The 25,867-nt window shown below is 41.3% G+C and overlaps 1 protein-coding gene across 19 annotated transcripts in view; it reads left to right on the top strand.

Annotated features, from left to right (window-relative positions):
• Window positions 1–25,867, top strand: part of LOC107308775 (sodium channel protein type 5 subunit alpha-like) — a 196,032-nt gene that overhangs the window by 99,377 nt on the left and 70,788 nt on the right. For 17 of the 19 annotated variants that reach the window (XM_085539041.1, XM_085539042.1, XM_085539040.1 and 14 more), the window contains 4 exons: window positions 2,172–2,304; window positions 6,250–6,488; window positions 10,632–10,805; window positions 12,241–12,597. In XM_085539041.1, the coding sequence (XP_085395167.1) occupies window positions 2,172–2,304; window positions 6,250–6,488; window positions 10,632–10,805; window positions 12,241–12,597 (903 nt within the window). Of the gene's footprint in view, window positions 1–2,171; window positions 2,305–6,249; window positions 6,489–9,405; window positions 9,544–10,631; window positions 10,806–12,240; window positions 12,598–15,516; window positions 15,611–25,867 lie in introns of those variants that run through there. The other 2 variants (XM_085539046.1, XM_085539050.1) reach the window with 2 other exon arrangements.

Genomic DNA, 25,867 nt, shown 5'->3' with positions numbered 1-25,867 from the left:
TATATCAGTGGGTGCCATGGAGGAATTCAGTGGCACACCTTTGCTTCATAGGCACTTCCATGTCAGGTGCCTTTCTGTCAGACTGCCCCTCCACTGCTGTCTGTTGAAAGTAACAAAGTGTAATGGAATATTGGCAAGAAGGTTCAACCTCTACCACCATCCCACTGACATCCTCCTCTGGTGTCATGGGCCAACATAATAAAATAGGAGGCATAATTTTCAGAGCAACCCTTGTACTTCCTATGCTCTCCAAATTGGAGTGAAAGTTTATGCAACTTGGTAAATGCTCTCTTCATTATTAAAACATTTGTTGCTTCTTTGTTTATTTTACCTTTTAGAGGTGGAGAAAATAAAGTGAACTAATGCATTTGAATCACCGTTCTTGATTTCCCCAGCCTCTAAAGCAAGCGCAGAGCGATTTATTGTTCTGTTAGACTCAAGTGGGATTCTTTTTGAATAGATTCTGATTACACCTCTTCTTTGGATACAACTGCATCAGTAACTCAATGGGCAATGATACAATTGTTTTAACAAAAGAGAACATTTTAGTAAAAAAGAAAGCCATTTTGAAGCATTAGTGCTTTTCTGACTTAGCTATTGTTTTAAGTGATTGCTTTAAACATTACTCTCCTTGCAGGAATTGGTATTTTTATCTGCAGTTCTTTAAAGTGACCGCTAACGTATCTCAGATGACTATTTTCAGTGTCAACAAGTGGCTGAGTGTCCTTGTCCTTTTCAACAAAGGGGCGTTCACTACTCTGAAGAGATCACACCCCAGAAAGAGCATCAGTGCTCCTTTACCCACATTGTCACAAAATTGCTTGTCTTGAAGAACAGTTTTGTTGGAGGAAACCCAGCCTGCTGACAGCAGAGCCAAGGAGCTATTGCCTATAGTGTGTCTTAATGAGGTGATACTTGAAGCTCTTGGGGCTATTTCAGATCCAAAGAATCTGAGAAGATCCAGAATCCAGAAGATTAAATCAAGTTCCCATGGCTCATTTAGATATATGGGGACAAAAGCACAACATCTGTGTAAAGCAGAGGCTTTCATCTTCTTAGGGATTTCTTTACCTTTCACATTTTCTTGAGCTGTATTTTGGGAACAATTGGGACCCATCTATCTACAGTGCATGTCTTTTGCTATATTCGGTGTCTGACAGCCTCCTCAAACATTCATTTGAGGAATTACCTTTACTGGGTTTGTTGGAGAGATTCTTGCAGCCCAAACATCCTTTCTTTTTCCTCTGGAAGAGCTAGAGGAGTAGATCAAGTAGGAGTTGTCTCTGCATAATGTGGGAACTCGTAATAATGAAAGTCTTATCATCTTGCACTTGTGAGCTGAAAATATCAAGTATTAAATACAGTGTGCCTACAGTTGTGCTGTGCTTCTTATTGACTTCAGAAACCTAAGCCTTCAAAAAGAATAAAACTAATTTAAAATGAAATGTTAAATAAACTTTGGCAGTTCTGTTTATCTTCTGGCATTGGAGTTGTTTGTGGGTTGTTTTTCTTAAGCTTTTTCTTGAAAACAAGAGACCAAAATAGTTTGGTTTTTTATTATTCGGGTTTTTTTTAGGCGGGAGGAGGGGGGAAAGGAAGCAGAAATTCTCCCCTAATTGCAGAGCTTCAGAATCCATGACACTAAAGATCACCAGAATGACAGTATGTTCCTCAGATCTGGCAGTGTTTCAGACCAAGAAAAAACATGTATTGGAGGAGTAAGTTGGCTTGGCATGATATCAGAGCCCTGTAATGGAGCCGCTACCAACACTCCTTTTTCCTCTTCTGGCAGTATAATTAAACAGTTAACACATTTCAGAAATAATGGTGTAATTAATGTAATTAAGCAGGGCCTCTTTCACTAGAAAAGAGGGTGGTAAAGCAGCACTGCTGTTTCTCTGGTGTCAGAAATGCCCCTTTATTTTCATCTGCATCTTTCACCTGTTTACACGGAGGTAAAGAGCAAGGTCAGGTTTTTTAAATTGCTCAAAGTGCCATTTTCAAAAGCCATACCCTAGCAGCCCTCATCTAATTGGGGAACTGGTGAGCTTTGGACTTAGAAAAGAAGACCGCTTAGACAATTTAGAAAGCACTGCCCCATATCTGCTTTGAGTTGGGGTTTTTTTTTGCCCTTGTTTTACTCAGCTGACCTGATGTGTTCATTTCAACAGACCTCTCCCTCAGATGAAGCCAGCAAGAAGCAGCTTTTAATGCCCCATCGCCCATCGGTGGACCACTCAGATGAACCCTTCCAGAGACAAAGGGCAGTGAGCGCTGTCAGCATCATCACCAGTGCCCTGGAAGGTAAGACGTATCTTTGGTCTCCCTACCCAAAGCCAAGTGTATCTTGGTTGGCAGGAGGAAAGTAGCAAGTGAAACCTTAAAGTTAAACCCTTTTGGTTTGAGGACAAAATATTGCAGAAATGTTACAACCCATATAATATGAGCAATGTCTTAATAAGTCTTATCAGACTTGTAAACATCCTGACAAAATGCTGGTGTTATAATCAAAGTTGAATCTGCTAACGTTTTGTTTACCCTTGGACTCTGATGCACAGAGGGCTAACTAAGATGAGGTGTAACAGAGCACCATACTGTGCATACACTTACAAGTATTATACCATCAAAGAATGGTTTGGGTTGGAAGAGACCTCAAAGCTCATCTAGTTTTACCCCCTGCCATGGACAGGGACATCTCCCACCAGCCCAGGTTGCTTACAGCCTCATCCAGCCTGACCTTGAGCACCTCCAGGGATGGGGCATCCACATCTCTCTAGGCAGTGCCAGTGCCTGATTGCCCTTTGAGTAAAGAATTTCTTCCTAACGTCTAATCTAAATCTAGCCTAACTCATAGCAATACACTGCTTTTTTAAGAAAGGGCTTCTTACATCTCCTTGTGTCTTCTGTGTTGTAAATTGAGACTGAATAGGAGGTAATGACTAAGAGTATATAGAAGACTGTCAGGAAGGCAGAGTGGAACAGGAATTTTGGGATTCTCCTGGAGACTTATTCTTTGTGTTACTGATGAAAAGGAAGGTAATGAAAGACTGGATGATTTGTCTGAGAGGTATCTTATAGGAAAGGACCAGACCTGCCTCATTGGAGACAAGGCCCAGCCTACAACCACAAAGCCCATCTTCTTCCTCAGCTTTTTATAACCTTCTGTGGTTATGGTCAGCAGTACTGTGGTCAGAACAGAGAAACATGTATTATAATTAATAAGGTTTTATATTCTTAATAGGTGCATAATCACTTCAGTATATGCCAGTATTCAGTATGACCTGCAAAGGTTTTTTGTTGTTGTTTTCATTGGTCTTTTGTTTTTTGTAGTTTACAAAAAGGCCTGGGCTGGACTTCTTGTACATTCATTTAATGATACTTTCTACTAATTCTAATAGTTTATCTCTGAAATAGTCTCTGTCAAGTTTAGCGTACCTCAGAGGATGTGCATTTTCATCCTCATACAGCAGAAATCCTTAATGACGTTTTCCTAACCCCCAGAGTTTGATTGAAATTGAATACTTCTTAACAAGAGGAACATCAGAAGAAAAAGTTTCACAGGCTTTAGGTATAATAGTAGCTCCATGTTTGGCTTGGAACAGACAGACCAGAAATCCCTTCCCCCTTTTGTTGCTTGATTTCTGCTCTCAACTCTTGGGAAAGCCACTGCTTCCCTTTTGTCTCCAGATGTTGCAAAGCCTTGCAGGAGGGACCTGCTTTTTGTTGTTGTTGTTTAAAAATAAGAGGGAAAATGCCTCAAATTTTTCTTTTCCTTTTACAGATATCTTCCAAAAAATATTCAGTATGTTGTAATTTTCAAAGGTTAGCTCTGGTGAGAAAGGATGTGGTTTCTTAAATGGTTTAAACTATTTTAATGTTACATCATTACCAAAAGAGGATGGTCACACTTTCTGCCTTCCCTGTTCCTGCAGTATAATTGGGCTGCACAAAACAACTGGTTTTCAGCTGGATCAGAGAGCAGAATCAGCTTACCCACAAGGTACAGGAGCACAGAGGACAGAGGTACAATATGTAGCTGATGGGGACAAAACTACCTGCTTCACCAACAACCTGGGCTTAAAAAAGCTTTTTTGAGTGTAGGGTTTCAGGGGAGAAGCATCACATCTGACATATGCATTGTGAAAGTATCAAAATCAGTGAGAGTGGAATACGCAGGGTTAGTTAGAAATGATCATGAGTATGGGTTCTTCTGGGTAATACCTGGAAAATTAAGTCCATTAGGAACTGACTGCCACAAAGTCTTCATTGCTTTCAGAGGTAGGTTTCTGAAAACAGTGCACAATAGGAATTTTGCTTGGAAATTGTTTGGGTTATGAATGGTTCTTGCATCATTTTAGGCTTTTCTCTCCAAACCCCGTGTTTGGAAGTTGGAAAGACAGAATTATCTGTTGGGAGCAATTCAGTTTCCTAGAGATCTCAGAGCAGTGCAGGTGTTTGTGCAAAGTCTGTACATGTAGGACATCAACCAATATTTTGAAAATGTGCTGGAAGGCACCTAACACTACAGATCTGTGGTCCAATGAAGGAAAATGCTTTCAGAATGCATCCTAGCTTGAGAAAGGAGGCTGCTTATGAACTGATTGAAATAGCAGGCTTGGCTGAAGCTTTCCTGTTATCACCTCAGGTTCTAATTATATAGACTAAAACTGTTATACAGCATTCCATGCCCATAAAGGAATCAGAAAAGGAAAGCATTAAGCAATTCTGCTAATCATGATCATTCAGCCATTAACTGTCTTTTTTGGCTTTTCTTTTTCATCATTTAACACAAATTATACTTACAAAGCCATTTATCTTCTTTTGTGCTCAAATAAAATGAACATATAAAAGTTGTATTTTAAATAACACTTTAAAAGCACCTTTAAAAAGAACAGTGGAGCTTTAGTACCACATTCAAACTGAGTTATGCACTCCTCTGATTTTCAGAAGAAATTGGACACTTAATACCTTTTTTGGATTAAACATAAAGAACAGAAATCCTACTGATAACCAGTGATACTCTGGCTCTTAAAACAGTATCATTGGCTCTGGTTCTCATAGGGGATCTTCAACCACCATGATATTTCCTGGGGAAAAAACACTTTGAGGCCCACACAATCCAGGAGGCTCCTGCAGTGCATAGAAGATAACTTGTTGATGCAGATGGTTGAGGCGAGGTGTGCCGTGTTACAAACAAGGAAAAACTGGGTGGGAATGTGGAGGCTGGGGGCATCTTGGGATACAGCAACCATGAGATAGTGGAGTTCAAGGTTTTATGTAGAAGAAACAAGGCAATAAGTAGGATGGCAGCCCTGGACTTCAGGAGAGCCAACTTTGACCTCTCCAAGAACCAACTTAGAGGTATCCCATGGGTTAGAGCATTGGAAGGTAAGGGAGCCCAAGAAAATTTGTTGATATTCAAGCAGCACTTCTTCTGAGCTCAAGACTGGTGCATCCCTAAGAGTAAGAAATCAGGCAAAAGTGACAAGAGACTCGCATGGATAAGCAAGAAGTTCATGGACAAACTCAAATGGAAGAAGATCTATAGAATTTGGAAATGGGGTCTGAACACCTGTGAGGAATATAGGAATGCTGCCAGAGCATGCAGGGATGCAAAAAAGAAGACTAAGGTTTGGGTGGAATTAAACCTGATGGGGAATGTCAAGGACAACAAGAAGGACTTCTTCAAGCATATCAGTAGCAGCACTCCACCAGTGTGTTGGACTGAGGGATCTCCAGAGGTCTCTTCAAACCCATACTATCCAGTGATCCTGTAAATCAGCTCTAAATATTGGGTGAAAGCTCCTTTTCTCTTAAACACTTTAAAACTCTTAATTTTAGATGATTCTAAAATGAGACGTGACAATGAAATGAGCTGTGTTCCAGTCTAAGTTAAAAGAAGACAGTTTATTCTTTTAACCACTTGAACTCACCAAACTGGAAAACAGCATTCATATCTATGTGAAATAGTAGCCTTTGCATATTTGGTGTGAATTTTCCTTTCTTTTTGTGACTCCTTTGAAAGCTTAGTACTTTCAGAATAGGCACTGTCTGCTAAGTACAATCAACTGGCAAAAAACCCCCAAAGTATATAATTTGCCTGTTAGGACAGAGATATTTTGTCCTAAGAAATAAAGAAATGGTTTGAGGTAATTCAAGAGTCTTTGTCTACGTTGTAAGTCATTTTAAATGTTTCCTTGTCATATAACTCAGTGCGCATTGACTGTTATTTTACTCCTTGTGTCTTAGAGCTTGAGGAATCACACCAGAAATGCCCTCCATGCTGGAACCACTTTGCTGTTAAATTTCTCATTTGGGATTGCTGCCCGTTTTGGCTTTTAATCAAGAAATTTGTCAAGTTTGTGGTAATGGACCCATTTACTGACCTCACCATCACCCTCTGCATTGTGCTGAACACACTCTTCATGGCGTTGGAGCATTATAAGATGACAAAGGAGTTTGACCACATGCTATACATAGGCAATCTGGTAAGTGAATATAAAGGTGAAATGCTGTTTGAGGAATACATTTATTGCTTTTTAAAGTTTTGGCCTAGGTCTCTGAATCTCGGGAAGATTCTCTTTTAATATGCTGTCAGCATTGCTTTGCCTATGTCACATCAAGCAAGAGTGCACTGTCACCCCTTCTGGGGTTTAAAACTTACTGTTTAAAAATCCTTTTAATTTCAGAAGTTTGTATTGGAAAAGGCACAGGATATCTAGCTATGTCACTGTGGAATTGCCCCTAAAATCTAGTAGTACAAGCAAGATGTCGTACAGGACCAGAAGAAGGTCTGGAGTATCCTGGAATATGGACCCTGCTAAGTCTGAATTTAAGAAGTCCGTTATTTCTACCAAAAAAAGATAGCTCTCAAGCTGGGATTCACCTCACCCAACTTGGGATATTTGCAGCATAGGAGTCTCTGTCAGAGCTGGTTGCATTTAAAGTCAATGGAGAAAAATGGACAATATTAAGGCACAATTAATTTGATGTTTTTAAGACATTTACTTTTGGATAAAGTGAACTGTGCCCTGTAAGCCATTGGTTTCAGACCATCAGCTTCAGAAAGAGCATGCATTGATGCTGCAGATGTCATGTCTGCATTGAGATACATCCTACACTGGCAGGTTTAGGTGGGTAGTAACAATGATCGGAATTCTTGTACCAGCACCAGTACACACAGTACAGCTCATGTTTTTTTCTCTTTTTATACTCCTCCTTGTTGTTCTTATCTGCAGACCTCGTCAGGCAGATTGAAGGTCTCTCAGCCTGTGGAGCCAGTCTGCAGGTTTTCAGCTGCTGTGTCCTGGCAAATCTCCCTGTCATTATGCTAGGAAAAATTAGGTGTCTCCTTTGGTTGCTCCAAACCCACGCTCTACTCCTTTGTGGGAAGCGGTAGATAAGCGTAGCTTGGAAAGTCACCCTGCAGGACTGCACCCAGCTCCTCTCTGCAGCCAGCCCACGTTGTGGGGATGTTGCTCAGCCATTTGTGGCCTTCTCAGATGACTCCTCAGATGAAAAAAAACACAAAAATCCTTTGGACCCAGCATCTGTGACAGCAGGTGGCAATGCTGCCGTCCCACCCTCTGGCTGGTAAATGCGTCTGTTCCTTGCTCTGCTTTTGACAGAGCAGCTTCTCTCTTTGCCAGACCATGGGCAGCAAATCTCCAGCCCCTGGCAGCCCTCCTCATGCCCACAGGGCTCCCAACAAAGCTGATGGAAATGGAGACGACGAGCAGAGGGTGGGGGGAAAATTGCAAAGGAAATTTTGTTGAATATTGCAAAATTTTACAAAAGATGGTGTGCTTCACCCTGAGCTTCTCAGCACTGCCTGAGGCTATTTTGATCCGTGTTAAAGTGTAAAATAAGCAAAACAGCCTGATGCTTATGTTTTGGAGTAGGCTGCTGGCCCTGGGCTGCCTTTCCTCTCAGATGCCAGGATGGGTAAGAGGCTCCCCCCCTCCAAACTTCCCAAAGCCTCACATAACAGGATCGGTTGTGAGTAGAGCAGGTTAGGGAAGGTAATTCCATCCTGTGGTGGATTTTGCAAAGTCATTTGTGATGAAAATTGAGTGTGGGTTTTTTTGCAATTTGCCGTGTAAGGGATGGCAGCCCTGGGTACAAGGCAGGCTGCCATGTGCCTGCTGTCCCTAAGCTACCAACTGCCAGAGCCTCCTCTGCACCCACACTGAGCTCTGAGCTCCTGCCATCCCATCTAACCCTCTCTGTGTGATTACACCAGCATTAGGTGGGGGAAGATATTAAAAAGGGCACATCTTTGGCATTTTTTCCTCCAAATAAATGTTTCTGAAAGAAATAAGAGTAGGATATGGATTTGCTATCTGTGAGATTAGTCTGCCTGCCAACACCTAGTTGGAGATCTCCCACTCTGATGGTGCCATCTCCATCGACCAACTGTGTGGCACTTGCTTCCTTTGGGCCGCCATAGTTTATCACTTACAGCAACCAACTTTCCTAAATGCCATCGCAAGGCCTGACCAGCACACGCACAGCTTGATGGTATAATGCAGATAAAGTGAGATTTTTCTCAATTTCTGTTTTCCTTTAGAAATGGAGACACCACTGTGGAGTAGGTGGAGAATTTATTTATTTATTTATTTATTTATTTAAGAGGAAATTCTCCAAGTCCCCAAGGCTGTAAAAGACCTCCATCCAGTCCAACTGTCCACCTATGATAAGACTTTCCCCACTAAGCCATGTTCCTTAATACAACATCTAAATGCTTCTGGAGCACCATCATGTTCAATGACTCCACCACGTCCCTGAGCAGTGCATTCCAGTGCCTCACCACTCTTTTGGGCAAGAATTTTTTTCTAACATCCAACCTTAATCTCACCTGATGCAATTTGAGGCCATAAGTTACTCTTTTGCTTTCCAGCCTTTATCACTGCATCATCCAGCTGCTCATATAAGCCCAACAGCTGGGTACCAGGTGCCAGCAATTTGATGACTCCTATTTGAAGTTTGTCACTGGTGCACATACACAGCCCCTGATGCCTATAGGATGGCTCAGACATTTTTTCTATCTTGCTATGACATTTCCTTCTCAAAAGGCTATTGATGAAAAAAGATACAAGCAAAGGAATCAGTCCTCCTGAGTCACTTCTCTGCAAGGCAGTTACACAGTGTAGGCAGCGTGATGGTGTGGGTTTGCAGGCAGTCCCCTGGATACGATTTCACAGCCATTTGGGCTGCTTTGCTGTCCTTAGGGAAACTGGGGCATTCAGGTGGGAATCTCTGGTATCTCCAACCACAGTGACTCAGAAATTGCGTGTCAGGAAACAGAGGTGGACCTCTGTGTTGGGTTCCTGGTATGGGACACATAGGATGGCATTTCACACTGACGCAATCTGAAGTAATCTCCACGATAAGGAGAAATAGCCATTTGGAAGAGTCCGGCCATTCAGTCCTGAAGCATTACATTGTAAAGTCAGACTTTCTTCAAATGCAAGCTATGATCTATCTTATTTTTTGAATTAACACCTTAACTACAAAGCCTTAACTTTTCCCTTCTACACTGTGGTGAGTTTCTCTTATTTATTGCTTAGAGTTGATCCCTTTTGCTGGGATAGCTGCAGACATTTAACTTACAGGAAGGAAAACATTCCTCCTTGAGTGTTTGTTACTACTATATCAGTTCTGCTGTCCCCTCTTTTTGACCTACACACTGCACTGATACTGACTGCTGTGTAGAAAACCATGTGCTTTGATATGGAAGTGCAGCAGAGAACTTTTCAGAACACAAAGCTCTGTGCACTTGAGCAGTTACTTAGAATGGAAATGAAACCCTGTGAGTACAACGTGATGCCCACATTTTCTCATTTTAGGCTGTCATATTTATCCTGGTACTTAAGGAGTGCATCTGAAAGGATCAGATCTGATTCTATCAGATGCTTTGCAGGAATGGGTTAAAACTGAATATGCTGTCAGCAGGCTTCCTATGTCTTCTTCCCATGCCTTTTAGGCAGTATTTATGTGTTGTTCTAAAGAAATATGTTCCAATTAAAAGCTCCACTCTGCGACATTTGAACTGGGTCATAAATAAGCAATGCGTCTTCAATATGCTGTGAGAAGAAATCTGCTGGAAGTATCAGTAAAAAAATTAAAAAAAATAAAAATAAGAGAGTTCAAATTAGGGTCTCTAATTGCCTTTGGTGCCAGGAAAAGAACTCAGAATGGCTGGAGGCTTGAGCTGGTATTGACAGTAATAGCAAAATAACAATGGATAATACAGCTGGTAGACTGCAGTCCAGATATCCCTTTAAAACTCCCACTCCATTCATTCAGTTTTCTCCACTGAAATAGATTTAACCTTTATAAAAGGCACCTTTACGCTTTCTTTTCTACCACTGAGAATATGCAGGCGACAGAAGGCGATGTAAGTGTCTGTCCCCATCAAGGGCTGAACCCAGACATCGCCAAGCATCGCTGCAAAGAGACCAGACAAATCTGGAGCTGTAGCAGTGATAAAGAATCAACCGTGAAAGATGACGTATTTGCTCAGAACGTGTTTTTTGGCTTTCTGCTGTGCTCACCTGTGTCTGTGGAGACTCTGCGATAAAAGAGGGATGTGTGGAAGGATGTTTTCACTTTGTGTTTTCTTTCTGCAGGTCTTCACTGGGATTTTTACGGCAGAAATGATCTTCAAAGTAATTGCCCTTGACCCCTACTACTATTTTCAGCAGGGCTGGAACATTTTTGACAGCATAATTGTTATACTGAGCCTGATGGAACTGGGTTTATCCAGCATGGGGAACCTGTCTGTGTTACGCTCCTTTCGATTGGTAACAGTCTCATTCTGCTCTTACCCCTCTCCTTGCATTAAGTAGAAGCTCTGAGATGAATGCAACGCGTTTTCTTAAAAAATGCATCCAGTAATAAAGACTTTATCTGCTGCAAACCAGTGAGCAGTACGTGACAGTAATTATATGAGCTGTGGGATAAATGGAATTGTTCCAGATTTACATCAGGGTAAATGAGAACATAATTTGATTCCTTCTAGCCGTGCCAGGTACTCGAGGCACACTTCAGATGTTTGAGATGCAATTTGTAATAAAAATCTGCTTTTTTATATCTGTACACCTGTTAGAACAACCAGCAGATAAATGATGAACCCAAAAATGCAAGAGCTAGTAACATGTCTTTTTGGAAGTTGTTATTCCTAAATTATATTATAAACATGTCACCATTCTTTTAAATGTTGTCAAAAGAGAAAGTCTTTGAATTATTCACAGAGTGATATTTTTTTTTTTTCTAGAACTGATCAGCATAACACAGCATCTGTCTTTCACGGAACTCCTTAGCTGTCAGTTCCTTTTGTTATGCATGGGATAGTGGCATTCGATTAATGAGAGACTGTCGGCATATTGGAACAGAAAAGTCGTTTCCTTGCCAGCCTGACATTTGTGTTGCACTTCATGTACCAGGATGTCCATGCTAATCATTCTGGCCATGATGTGGCTTCAGAACTTGAAAGACCAGGAAAACAAGCCCTTATGGCTACATTTAGAGGAAGGCTTTTTTTTTTTTTTTTTTTTTTTTTTTTTTCCCCCCTTTCTGAAATTCTCTTTGCTGCTCAAAAATGCAAATTTTTCACTGCCACTGCTGGATCCTGAGGGCCTCCTGTCATATTCTGAGCAATGTCTCTGCAGTGGGGTTGAAATTAAATCTTCAGCTGAAAACACAGCACAAGGGCTAGGAACCATTTACATCCTTAGAACAGGTCTTAGGTGGGACATGGGCTGTGCCCAGCCTGCATGATCCTTGGCCCAGAGGTGGCTTTCACCCTGGGAGCTATCAGCTACCAGCATCAGTCTGGGGCTTGCAATTAAACAAAGAGTAAATGCTTCTCCACTTGCAGAATCAAACCTTAAACCCTTTCTCCTCAGATAATTGTCAGGCTGTTTAATTTGAGGAGGAAAAATAACCTAAAGGAAAATACTGAGACATGAGACTTCCTTCTTCCATTCCTCCTCGAATCAGGGATTCAAGCCTCAAAGAGCACGTCTGTCTAATAAGGCAGAGCACAGCCCCTGAATGCTTCATTCTCACCCAGGAAGAACAAGTGATGTTTTATTAATAGACACAGTGAGGTTCACAGGAAGTGTGGCTAAAATCCCCTCATACTGTGGCATTCCACGTTGTACCCATATTAATAATTCATCAGCTGAAATGTCTGTTGCTTCTATGAACTGACACTGTCGTCTGTTTTGTTCACAGCTTCGGGTCTTCAAACTGGCCAAGTCATGGCCGACCTTAAATACGCTCATTAAAATCATCGGTAATTCCGTGGGTGCCCTTGGAAACCTCACCCTTGTGCTGGCCATCATCGTCTTTATTTTCGCTGTGGTAGGAATGCAGCTTTTTGGGAAAAGCTATCTGGACAATGTTAAGAAGATAAGCACAACTGGCAATTTGCCACGGTGGCACATGAATGATTTCTTCCATTCGTTCCTCATCATCTTCCGAATCCTGTGCGGAGAGTGGATCGAGACCATGTGGGACTGCATGGAAGTAGCTGGGCAGCCCCTGTGCCTTCTCGTCTTCCTGTTGGTCATGGTGATAGGAAACCTGGTGGTGAGTTGTCCAGATGGTTTCTTCTCCCCTTCCTGCTGGGTGTGTGGAAATGAATGTCCTTTTATCCAGAAAGTGCAAAACTTGTGTTGCTTTAAGGCTTTAGTTTTTGCTAAACCGAGGTCTCATCCAGCAACATTTGTTCATATCCCAAATCCAAAAGGGGTGTCATTGCATTAATAATTGGGATGGAGGCTTAATGTTTTTGCAGAAGGACAGGTAATATTTTAGAGGAAAAAAATATCACGTAGTGCATGGGAAATTTTGAGTCACAGCCTGAACCACTGAATGATCACCTGAGGCAAGGGCTGGGTCAGCTGCAGGAGCACAGGTGAAGGCAATTCAGCTGTGTGACCAGAACCTGGTTCCACCCCTCCTATACCCCATTTAAGGGCTGACTAACACTAGGGAAGGTTCTCTTTCTGGAGGTCTACCCTTTGTGGAGTTTTTCATTGCAAGCCTATGTCTTTGGATACAGGTGAACATTCCTTCTCTGTTTGTTCCTTTTCTATCTCACTATGGTGCTCTTTCCAACTGTACTTCATTGACTGTACACATAGGCTTGTTATAATGATTTTATTCCTTAAGGCATTGGTGAGACTTAAGAGATTTGAGATCTCTTTTCAGGAGTGAATATCACCTTAACTGTCGCTGTAGTGGGAGATATTTTTATTTCTGTTCATTTCTGGTCTAGAACAGGTGAGCCTTACAGCTAGCACAGCGTATTTGAGAGGAGTTTCAGATGTGTTTAGCTGGCATGTTCTAGGAAGCTGCAGGTTATGTTTACAGTTAAGTTGCTTTTCTAATAGACCATCCCATAAGCTTGGCTTATATAAGCTCTGAACCTATTAAGGCTGAATTATATTTCCCTGTTGACATCTTATGGAGCGCTTTGCTAGCTTGCAGTCATTGTGGAAATGCTTTGCCTGTTCAGCTTACAGAGCATCTTTGACACTGAGGCTCTAATGGGCTTACTGTTTATGCAGTGAGTTGTTTAATAGTGGATGTGGCCATAAAACATGTTGGACTTTACTATGGACTGCTTTTAGTGGTTGTTTTGCTTTTAAGTACCCGGTCTTTTGCTTTTAAGTACCCGGTCTTTTGCTTCTCAGTTGCTGGGATAGAAAACTCCTTGAAGGAGCTTGTGGAAAAAAAAATAAACACAGTTTTTGTGGATACAGTAATTTAAATTTTAATAATTAGATTTTTGATTTCAAGAGAAAGTTACAGTTTATAGATGTTTTGTATAAATCAAAAGATTAAGCTATGATTACTCAGAAAGCAGCAGGATTTCTTTTTGCCTTGACTTTAACTTTCTACCATGTTTTTTCTTGAGCTTTCTTTCTGTATTAGATGATGTAGGACAAGTTATGACTTTCTGCATGTTTTTCTGGGGACTTCAGCCTAAACTCAGAAATTTAAGCTCTTCCCTCTGTTAGTCAATTGATTCTATGTTTATATTGAAATCTGAAAGTAATACCTGAGAAGTTTGGGGAATGTGCTCACATTTGAAATATTAATGGGTTACTCAGTGAATGTGCAACATTTTATTCCCTTAGATATTAAAACTCAAGGGATTGCATAAGGATTGTTAAATATAAAATCCAGTTCAGAGGAGATTGTATGAACATAATCCATATACATATTTAAAGAACTGTGCTTGGAAAAGACTGTTCCAGATGTACAACCAGATATTGATGACCTCTGTCTGCATGAATAATCTGAAGTTACTGGTCAGGTGAAAGCAAAAGTGCCAGCTTCATGCTTTTTAGCCATCAGTTCTGTACACACACAGCAAAGACTGGGGAATAGGAGTGATTATTGCATGTAGAGCACTCAGAGTGACAAAAATGAAAAGAAAACAATCCATAGGTGTGACAGTGCAATAGTACCAAGCAAACAGGAAAAGAACAACAGGTTCTGAATCATGAAGCTCATTCCATGCCAAGCACATGGAGATTTTATGTTGATAATTAGCAGGTAGAAAGAAGATCCTGTTCTCCTATCACATTAGCAAATGCTTTGGTTTCTTCAGTGAGAGTGGACCAAATTCGCGAGCTCACTCATTTGCTGAAGAGTACCAGACAAAAGCTCAGCTAGCCAAAAAGCACTCTTTAAAACAAGAAGACAGGCTCTGGCTGCAGACTGGGGTGGGAAGAGTTACAAGCACTGTGATTCTGCGATACGCTCAGTGCTTTGGTCTGCAGGTCTTATCGAGCTTCACTAACATAAATTCAAAGGAATGGTGGAAGAAAAGCATGGAAAATTAGTAAGTGCCCTGGGCAACTTCATGTTACAGAGCAGTCAAGCTGCTGAAAGGAATTTTAGTAATTCTTAAGTCTTTGGTTGGTATTCATATATCCCAAAAATGTCTTGTGCTGTGCCAGTGCCATGTGAAAGTATGTGCACTGCTGGTCAGCTGATGTTTGAGTCATCCTCAGAGAACTAAACCTTACTGCATAGTTGGGAAATGACGAGCTGTGTTACTGGCTTCTGCACAGCAATACTGTGCTGCTAGCATCTGGCAGCATTTTTAGAGTCATGGAAGCTACTTTAGAAGGGGAAGCCAAGCCAGAGGAATGATAAAATAGGCTCTCTCTCATGCATAAGGACTTCTGAAATTGCAAACTGACTAATTATGATTACAGTTTAGACTTAACGTATTTCCTGTGTACATTTGTGTTCCTGAGTTTAATAAGGAAAATAACTGAGAGAGGAGTTATTAAAAAGGCAGAGAGGAGTTTGTGTAACAAGGCAGTCCTTACTGCCCTGCTCTGCTGGGTCAGCCAGTGTCAGAGCTGAGGGTGACAGCAGATGCTTCTCAGGGGACAACTTCCCGCAGTAGGTACTACTGCTGAGCTAATGACATGCATAAATAAAGCTGATGCTCCAATCACAGAAGGAACAACCTTCCAACCTCTTTGTTTGAGTCTGATTTGTGCTGGCCAACCTGCCCCTTCATTCTTGTCCCTGCTACATGGATCAAGTGAGATTTCTACCAGCTTCTTCTGGCATGGTAAGAGTCTATGCTTTGAGTTATAAGCATGCCAGGGTGGATGGTCTGTCACAAGAGAAGATGCTCAGGTTTTTACTGGGATGAAAGCTGAAATAAAATGTTGGAAATGGTCTTTATCGTTGCTCATGGGTTTTCCTTTGGCCCAGTAGCAATGTTTTTAATCCAAAAAAGTACTGAGAACTTTTTCGGAGAACACAAAGATAGAAAACATCACAAATTTCTAGGGTGCCCAGCTGTCCTGCAGGAAACACTGCCTAACTGTCATCACTGAATTAATATATGATGCATGAAATTATGAAACATAAAGTGTAAGGTTGCATACTTCACCCTGTTTAAGTATTTATGTTTTCATAGAGTCATGGAATTGTTAAGGTTGAAGAGACCACTAACATCAAGTCCAACCATCAACCCATCACCACCATGCCCACTAACCATGTTCCTCAGTGCCACATCTACCCTTTTAAGTAAGCTATCAACAGGGAACCTTTGTAAGGATGTAAAGTCAGTCACTGTGAGCATCCACATCTAGGATGACCACACAGACCTATCTTTGTAGTCAGGTTTGGTCAATAGAGTCCATGAAGTCATAAAATGTCCTACCCAAAGGTAGGGTCTAAACTGTTGGATTAAGTAGACCTCAAAAAAGTTTATTTCTGTCTCACTAACTCAGCTGTAGACACCCACATGTATTTATCACTGGTTAACTGAGCCGATAACATTCTGCACCCGTTTGAGAGGTAAATGAGATTCTAATATGCATCAGGAAAGGTAATTACAGAGAAGCAAGGAGAGTACTAATGCTGTTGTGCAGTGTATTCCTTTAGTGACTGACACTCATGAGATATTAAGCCAAACTGGGAAAATCAAAGAAATTTTAATTAGATGAGGGGCATGTAGAAGTAGGCAGGGTGAACTATGTAGGTAACAAGAAAGAGCTCTCATCGGAGGAGGAGGATAAATCACCCACAGGTGCCTATAGAAAAGGAGACCTTGGACTGTCAATGCAGTGAAGTTGTCTAGGAAGACTTTTCTGCAAGACAACTCACCTCTAACCAGCATCCTGTGAGATGGAACTTGGTTTATTTCTGAAGGAAGCAATTCAACAGCCTATGTCAGTAGGGGTCTTGACTTGGTGACCTGAGAGGACCTTCCAGTCCTGTTTTCCTGTGATAATTTGAGTGCTTGTCAGCAAAGCTGCTCAGCAGGATTTGGATGAGAACTGAAGTGGCTTGCTTTAGTTAAACCCAACAGAAACTTGTCTTTAAAAAAAACTGGATGCCCTGGAGCCTATCCTTTTATACCACTTTCACATCTATGGAAGCCTTGATGTTTTGATAGAAGCCTTTTCTGGGTTGACACAGCCTATGACTGTGATACACAGAAAAAGAAAAATGTCACATTCTTAGAAAGCAGAAGTTCTTCCTTCCCTGCATTCTTTTACTAAAGTCAGTATGGGATGGTTCCTTGAAGGGGTATTCTAAGAAAGTGCTGCTAAACATCCATCAAATTTTAATCTGTAGATCCTTAAACTGAGCAAATGCCACAGTATCTCAGCAGGTATCTTTAACCACCATTTCATTCTTTAACATCCAAAGTCTGCTGATAAAATGGCCTATGACCAAAGCAGTTCTGACAGAGTGGCCTCTGCAGCGTCAGGTCTCTTCATCGAGGCAAGAGAGTATGAAACCAAGGTCCGGAGAATGCCAACAAATGGTGATTTCTTAGTACTTTGACTTCAGAGTGTCTTTCCATAGAAGTCTCCCTTCCTACCACTGAGTGTTTGTTCTGAGCATCACCAATGTAACCTGGAAGGGAACAGATATTGTAGAATGAGAAGGATGAGTGGGAGGAAAGGCCAGTTAGTGTGGATCCTGCCCTGACAGATGTGCCAGTAGATTTGAGTAGGGATGGTTTGAGTGGGGAAGAGAAGGGATTAAAGGCATGGGTGATACTTAGCCAGTGAGAATTTCTTGGTGATTTCCTATCCCAAACCATCTTCATAAGTAGCAGTCCCAAGAACCACTAGGAGGGGCTGGGTGCCATGTACCTATCTAATAATTATTCTGCTTGTAATCCTACTGTTAGGCAAAATCACTTTCTGGATGTTTCTGTAAGTTTGCAGGACTATAAGCCCACCCCCATAGGAATTATTCAACCCATCATACAGATGTACCTGAATATTCACAGTCAAGGGACTGCCTCAGCTGGGAGGCTTTGGTCAGTGCAGGGTATGATGAAGCTTAATAATATGGAGTAAGATGATCTCTCAGTTGTACTCAACATGAGGAAATGTTTCTGGGCACATTTAATCTATTAGTGTAGGAGTAGCCATAGAGTCCTGTCTCAACCAATACTGATATATCTCCATCACAGGAGATGATGAGCAGGGAATGAAGGGACTGTTGCTGAGGGAAACTACATCAAGACTCTGGCCTTTTTAGGAGACATGAGGCATTACACAAGGATTTTCAGGACTATAAAGCTTTTTACAGGGTGATTACAGTTGCTTTGCTCCAAAGGAATTAGGCCTCATTCATTAAAATTTCTTGTGTCAGTAAATGAATGAAAATGGAGCGTTGATGACCTGTGATAGCACATTTCTAGCCATCTCCTTATTTTCTTTTCAAATTTTACACAAATCACGTTTTCAACAATTTTTACTGTCTCTCTCTAGAGAAATGTAGAACTCAAGAGCTGTGGCCGCACTTGCTGCCCTGAATCAAGTAATTATTTTTGCATTTAATGACAAATATGCTCTAATTCATGGGGGCCACTGAAGACTTCTATTCTGTGAATAAAGATTACTCTCCTTGGAGGGGGGTGTAGTTATACTGTGGTTGTACAGCTGATGATTAACATGAATGAACTGGAATTGTAGAATATTGTGTGCATCCTGATAGCAAACAGTAGGCTACATCTGCTTGTTGACTATTAAAGATAGTTTGGGAAGAGAATATTACAAGCTGAAGTATTTTTTTCAACATTCAAACCACCACATAGGTCTGTACCCTCAGGCTCTGCATATTGTCCTTCAGCCACCAAGCAGGTATTCTCACTGAGACAACATTTAGCCCATTCCTTCCTCTTCAAACAAAAGGTGAAGGAAGAAGGGATAAGGCAGCACAGTGATACATACTCAGGGAAGAACAGTACTTTGCATGGTGAATCCAAGGAGAAGTTCAGGTTTTCCCAAGTCTTGCACAAGTATCACCTCTCATTCTGCTCCTTCTCATGTCTGTGTCCTGCTGCTCACCTTATCTGCTCTCAGCAGCTCTCACCACTCCAGAAACATTCACTTATGTGCTGGTGACATCAGCTGTGAAGGCCACTAGGCAAAAAAGCAGAAATATGCATGTCGGGAATGGTAAGCATCAGGACAGGCAAAATGTGCAAAGCAGCAAGCAGGGTGTGTGCAGGGTACAGCAGCAGAGGGGGATGTGTTGAGAAGCTGCAAGAGCTGTGGTAAGAGTTGAACTGCTGGAGATAGGGACTAGAGAAAGAGAGAGTGTCCAGAAGGAGTTTGAGCCCCAAGGAAATGCTAGCACAAAGTGTAAGTGTCATTTAAGTCAGTCTCATCAGCTTGGACCCTGGTTTAAGTGAGGTGAATTTTTCTCCTCAGTCACATGCAGCTTTGTGGAAGAGCAGCCCAGAATGCATGAATAAGCACCTTTCAGGACCCAGGCAAAATAGAGTCAAAACAACTGTCAGCATATTACTATCCTTTTTGCTTCCACTGATGTATGCTTATGGTACATTTAGTGTGATACCAGAGAATCCAGACCACAAAGGAAAGCAGCCAAACCACAGCACTTTCCCACCTTCTCCCTTCAGATTTTTCATGCCAGCTACTGACATAGTCTGTGAATCCCTGGGCAGTTTCTGCTGTTTGTATACTCCATTATCCATCCTTGCTTGAACACTGTCCAGGAAGCAGAGCAGTCAGGTAGCTGATGCTTTTGAGCAAATATCTGGCTGTATCTGCTCAAGTATTAAACACCCTTAAAAGGGATGAAAGGCCCACCAAAAACAGATGGCATCACATGAAGGATCAAAACTATTAATCCTGACACTAGCAATGAATCAGTCCAGTTACCTCTGATGGCTCCTAGCAGGGTTGGGAAGCCTGCATCCATTTGTAGGTTTGTTTGGAGTTAAAGACAAACTTCTTGTCAAAGACTCAAGCATTTTAAAATGGTGTGATTTATCAATGCCTACAGAAAAATTACTGTACATGTTATTGGGCATATATCATAGAATCACTGAGGGTGGAAAAGACCACTGAGATCAACCGATCCAACCATCTACCTACCACCAATATTTCCCCACTAAACCAAAACCCTTTGTATAACATCTAAATATTTCTAGAATGCCTCCAGGAATAGTGAGTCCACCACACCCCTGGGCAGCCCTTTCTACCACCTGACCACTCTTTTGGGGAAGAAATGTTTTCTAATGTTCAACCTGAGTCTCCCCAGGAGCATGTCGAGGCCATGCCCTCTAGTCCTAAGTGGAATCATTAAGGTTGTGAAGACTACTGTGATCATCTAGTTGAACCACCAGCCACTGATGTGTGAAACACTAAGATAATAGAGCTTAAATAAACTGAGGAAATTAAATTCAGGATATATTTGATGGACCATCAAAAACTGCTGGGTTTCAAAAACATCATTGTATGGCAGATTAAGTAGTGCCCATCCCGGGCTTGGAGGTATAAGAGTGCTTTGTTCATAAGAGGTGAGGGAAATGCACCTGGGAATAGATGGAAGGAAAAATTGCTTTCCAAATGTTGTCCTAAAAAGTAATTTGCTTCCTAATGTCACTACAGATTTATGAGTTTGTGCATTCTGCCATAGGCTCAGTTGTTTATTCTGAAGAGCTGAATCTTGGCACTTGGTGACTAAATCTGAGCAAGCATCTTGTATTAGGGGACAAGTGTGTTCAGTTCCTATTTTAAAGGTGCCATTTGGTATCTATGCTGAATAAGTACTAAAATCTGCCAACTTTTTCCTTGAATCATCTATCCACAGATAGATAGATATTTTTAAGTACTAATAGCTAAAATCTTAATAAAAATTATTGTACGTCTTCTACTTCTTAAACAGTTCAGAGGAGGCTGAAAACAAAAACTAGGCCAGGGATCTCTTTTCATCTATAAAGCAAGGATTTCCCAGAAAAATAGCACATACCAATTTTATGGTGTCTTATGACAAGTGTTGGCCTTTGGTGTGGGTTTTTGTTAGTAGAATGTTAAGCTATTGCTTCTTGACCAATAATGTCTCTAAATGCCATTGCTGTTCCACAGGAATTTACATAAGAAAATATGAAACTATATCCTATTCACCTTCACAGATGGGAGATTTATTAGAAATATGGAGGAAGAAAAATGCTAATGCAGTGTTCAAAAAACCTGCCCCTTGGAAACCAGCTTTATTCTTTTTGTATTACTTGTTTTTTCAGGTCAGATATCTTGACTGCATGATATGAAGCACAGAAACAATATTTTTAATATTATCCAACCTTAATATTATTCCTTAATTTTATTCCAACTTTTATGATTCTATAGTAGGACTCACAGTATATGAAAACATGAACACTCAGACATATATTTTGTTTGTGAAGGTGATACTAGTGAAATGTTTGCTGAGATACAGGTTAGTTCTGGTGATTGAAGAGGACCTGAATTTTGAAATATCTATATTTATTTATGTAGCAGGAATCAGTAGGATAAAATACTGCGCGTTTTTGTACTGACTGTGCCTGGCTAATTACATAAGTAGGGTTTTGTCGGTGTTGAAGTTCACACTAATAGCAGAGTAGTTATTAAAAACCTAAAAGACAGTGAGTCAAATTTAGTTGGACAAGAGTGTGCAATGGTAGGTACAACCCAATCTGTCTCTTTTTATTAACATCACTGTTGTCTGCATGTCATTGAAAGGATAATGACAACAGAGTTCCTCCTTGCATGCACTGAGGCAAGGGCAAGGTTTTCATGTTAAAATAGGCCAAGTGGTACAGATTTAGTGTGTTATTAATTACTCATCACATCTTATGCTTTTGTTAAAATAGTCAGTTAAAAACATCGATTATTTCTTCCCACCAGTGAGCGGTTCATTCTAACAGCTGCCTCTAGAAATAGCTTGTTAGAAGTGATATGGGAAAAAATCAGGTTGTCATGACAGAGTTACTCTTCTTAGGAAGTGTATGATATTTAAAAGGGACTGGACTTGATCTTTTTCATGCACAGTGTATGTTTCTCCAGTTAGTACTTGCAAGGCAGGTGGATCCTCATCCTGTCTTCTCAGGAAATGAGTACGTGCTAATTGATTTTAGGGCTCTGACTGAAATATACTGCAAAAATATTGATATTTTCCATTCTGAATTTTTGTGGAGATGGAAAAACACCCTTATATTTGTCTTTAGGAATGGAGGCACTATCACTTGTAGCAGCTGCTGAAGAGCTAAAGTCATCCTTGTGCTACAAACTCCTTCATAGGGCTGTTTGTTCCAGGTGGATATCCAGGTCCCTTCTCCTCTCCTGTAACCTCTTATCCCACATTCAGCTGTGATGCCATCCCATTTCTGGGAGCTTCAGTAACAACTAAACACCTGCTGATGTTCTCTGTGTTTGAGAACCAGGTAGGTGGCTGTATCTATAAACTGGCCAGGTCTTCTTTCTCTTGGTTAGCACATTCCTTTCCTGCTGTCCCAGCTGTGCAGAGGCACTCGTGGGGCAGCCTTGGTGGGCAGCAGCACAAAGCAATCCTGCCCCAGGCAGACGGGGCCAGGAGGTGGCTGCTTCCCTCAGGACTGCAGATCAGGTCTTGACTTTTATTTACTACAGCAGAAGCAATTTTTAGCTCCCTAAGCAGGCTGTCTGCCTAGTTCTCATTCCTCTCTTCAGCAGACTGGCAGTGAGCATAAACTCTTAAAAGTGCTCTTACGGTCAACTCACACTGTTGTCTTTCTCATTGCTTTCCAGTTTTATGTCCATCTTGCATTAAAAAAAAGCTTTTGAGTGGCCTCAGTGGCTGAGATTTCAGCCAGGCGCGCAGAATGCAATTAATAAATAAAATCACTTTCAAATTTCCACATCAGCAAAATATGTTTTTGTATTTCCTGACACAAGAAGAAGCTTGTTGAGGATGAGGTCATTGTGTCTGGAAAGAACAGTTTGCTTTGATCGTGTGGTGGAACAGAGACTTGATTTGAAGAGTGCGGGCAGTCAGTCCTCCACAAAGTGCTTTATTTATGTTTTTTGGGTGTTTTTGTTTTGTTTTGTTTTTTATAATACTTCTCTGCAAAGCACAGCTCAGAGATAGTTTTATCCTGTAGAGATCCTCTTTGGGAGGAAACAATGTGCATTGCCTTTCCTTCCTTGCAAAAGATCAAGGATGTCTTGTTCCCTGGGGCTTTAACAAGAACTGAGAAATGCAGGAGATGGGCTGAGGACCAAAGCCACTGCTGGCAGGCAGGAGAAGGTAATAGCACAGCAAATGGGGCATGTTTCAGGACAACAAGAATGCACATCAGCACCTCTCTGCCCTCCCTTTTCTCCTTCTGGTTCTCCATGACTTACCTTTCCCCAGATGTATTCTGCTGTGTTTGAATAGGAATTACCTTTTTGTTTAACTTCATTCTTCCAATGCAGAACATTTCTCTTTGTACTTAAAATCACAGAATCATAGAATCCTTGGAGTTGGAAGGGACCTTTGAAGTTCATATAGTCTGACTCTCTTGCAATGAACAGGAATATGCCCAGCTAAATCAAGCTGCCCAGGGCCTGATCCATCCTTGCCTTGAAAATCTCCAGGGGCAGGTTATCAATACATCTCTGGGTAAACTGTTCCAGTGCCTCACCACCCTCACTGTAGAAGACTTTTTCCTTTATATCTAACCTATATCTACCCCTTAAGCTTGAAAACATTTCCCCTTAGCTCAAAAGTAGCTGTAGTCTCGTGACGTGTAGTCATTGAACTTTCTCTGACTTCCTTAAGGCTTTGGGGGTACATTGAGCCTTTAACATCTTGGCCACAGATCAAATCCTCAGAATATGGCAATGTAGGAAGTCATTTCTCCCTGCTCAGAATTCTACTCTGAGAAGCATTTCTATCTTGAGGGTCACCAGGTCTGGATGGCAGTTAGAACAGTTTTTTATGTGGTGGCCTTTGCCTGTTGCTGTACCTGTGTCAAGTCTGACATACTCTTGTGTCTACCCAGCTTTATACCTACACTGAAAACAAGGAGGGATTAATGGCAGTTTAAAATGACCTCAAAAAACTCTTATGTGACACAAAGGTGCTGTGGAGTGTAATTAATGGGCATAATCTACCCTTCCATTACTCAAGCAGATTTATTCCTATGTAAAGTGTTGAGAACAGCACTGAGGAATCTGACCAATTAATTATACATACTCCTTCTAGCCTTAAGAGGAATAGGGTGGCCGTTCTCTCCACCCATGCAAACACCACTGAACATGGGTGAGCACAGCTGCCATCCAGCATTGCTACTCTGCATCCTACCACTTAAAGGCAATCAGGCATAAAAGAGGCCACTGGCATTGCAGGGAAGTATAATGTCAGTACCTCAAATGGAAGATAGTCAGCAAAACTTTTATTAGCCTCATAGTAAATACCACCAAAATGGTGATGAGCTGGGGGAAACCATTCATCTCACCCAATTTGTAGAGTCTACCATGCAGGTAGATACACACATTGGCCATCCTTCATGTTCTTCATAGTCAGTGGGGAGCAAAGGCACTTCTGCCCCTTTGTTTCATCTCACCTGTGCAGATAGCTTTACAGTGAGACACAATGAGCACGGGCTTGTTTAATTGTATGGACTGGAAGCAGCTTGCCTTTGACAGGCATGTGTGACTACCAGCTGTAAGTGTTCCTACTCACTGCTGGGTAATTGGACCAGATGATCCTAAATGACATTTAAGGGTCCCTTCCAACTCAAATGATCCTATGATTTTTGATTCTGTGAAATCCATATCGTCATTTCCATGTATTTACCTGGCTGATCTTGGGCAAGAAACAAAAAGGAGATACGTTCTTCTCCAATAGTGTTGTCTGCTGCCTGCCCCCAGCCAGAAGGGCCTTGTGCCATACTTATAGAATCATAGAATCACAAGGTTGGAAAGGACCTACAAGATCATGTAGTCCAACTGTCCTCCCTTTACCATACCTACAGAAAACCACTAAACCATATCTCCTAGCTCCCTATCCAGACGCTTCTTGAACACTGCCAGGGATGGTGACTCCACCACCTCTCTGGGCAGGCTATTCTAGTGCCTGACCACTCTCTGAGTGAAAAAGTTTCTTCTTATTTCCAGTGTGGTATCCCAATCATTTTGACAACAAAGAACTAAGGTATCACAGGCCAAGGATTATGAATTGAATACAGGATAAAGAGAAACTGGTCTGGGAGGATATAAGCTTCTTATCCAGCACACAGAGCTGAAATAACAGAAAGTGGAATATAGAAAATAACTGATCATGTAAATTGCTTTTTGCAGATGAATTCTCTCTTTGATAAACTTTGCCCTAGGATGAAAAAGTACAGCAGATTGGAAAATGTACTTCCAAGGAAATAAATAATCCTCCAGCAGCATAGAGGTGGACTAGATGACCCATCGCTGTGGGTCTCTGAGTTAAACTTAGATCTCATACTGGCTCGAAGCAGAAAAAGGCCCTTTATGAGCAATCTTCTTTTGCATCTTCTTGGATTTTACTATGGTGAACAAAATAAAGTAATTGGTACATATTTTACAAGTCTTTCTAAGATCTCCAAAGGGAGAACAGCATCTTCCCTACCTGTACTGGCAAAAGAGCAATGCAGATGTTCACTGCCACCAGGAAACAAACAGGAAGGAATGATATCAGTTTTTCATATTGGTCACAAAATGTATGGAGCTCTTCTTGCTCGTTTGTGCCAACAGACACTGTTGGAGAAGTGGTTTGGGGTAGGTTGAAGTGTACAGGTCCTGTTGTATTTGCAGGATGTACTAGATGAGTAGTAAGGATCCCATTGGATACTTCACCATGCTGTTCTACTCAGGCATTTCCATGCAGCTGAGCAACAGCAGTGACAATATACTGCCACAGGGATACGATTTGTTTTAAATGGTGTTGTTGTTGTTATTTTTGCTTTGTTGTTTAAATGACAGAATTCACTGTTTCAGAGTGGTTTGTGCTGTGGACCCTGTTGTGATAGGAAAAAAAAAAATGCTTATCTGTTTTTTCTTTCACGTGGAAG

This window comes from Coturnix japonica, chromosome 2 (assembly GCF_054131305.1).
Source record: "Coturnix japonica strain WE chromosome 2, WE-NBRP24, whole genome shotgun sequence".
In the NCBI taxonomy this organism is placed as follows: Eukaryota; Metazoa; Chordata; class Aves; order Galliformes; family Phasianidae; genus Coturnix; species Coturnix japonica.
This window is presented reverse-complemented; position numbering and strand designations above follow the sequence as displayed.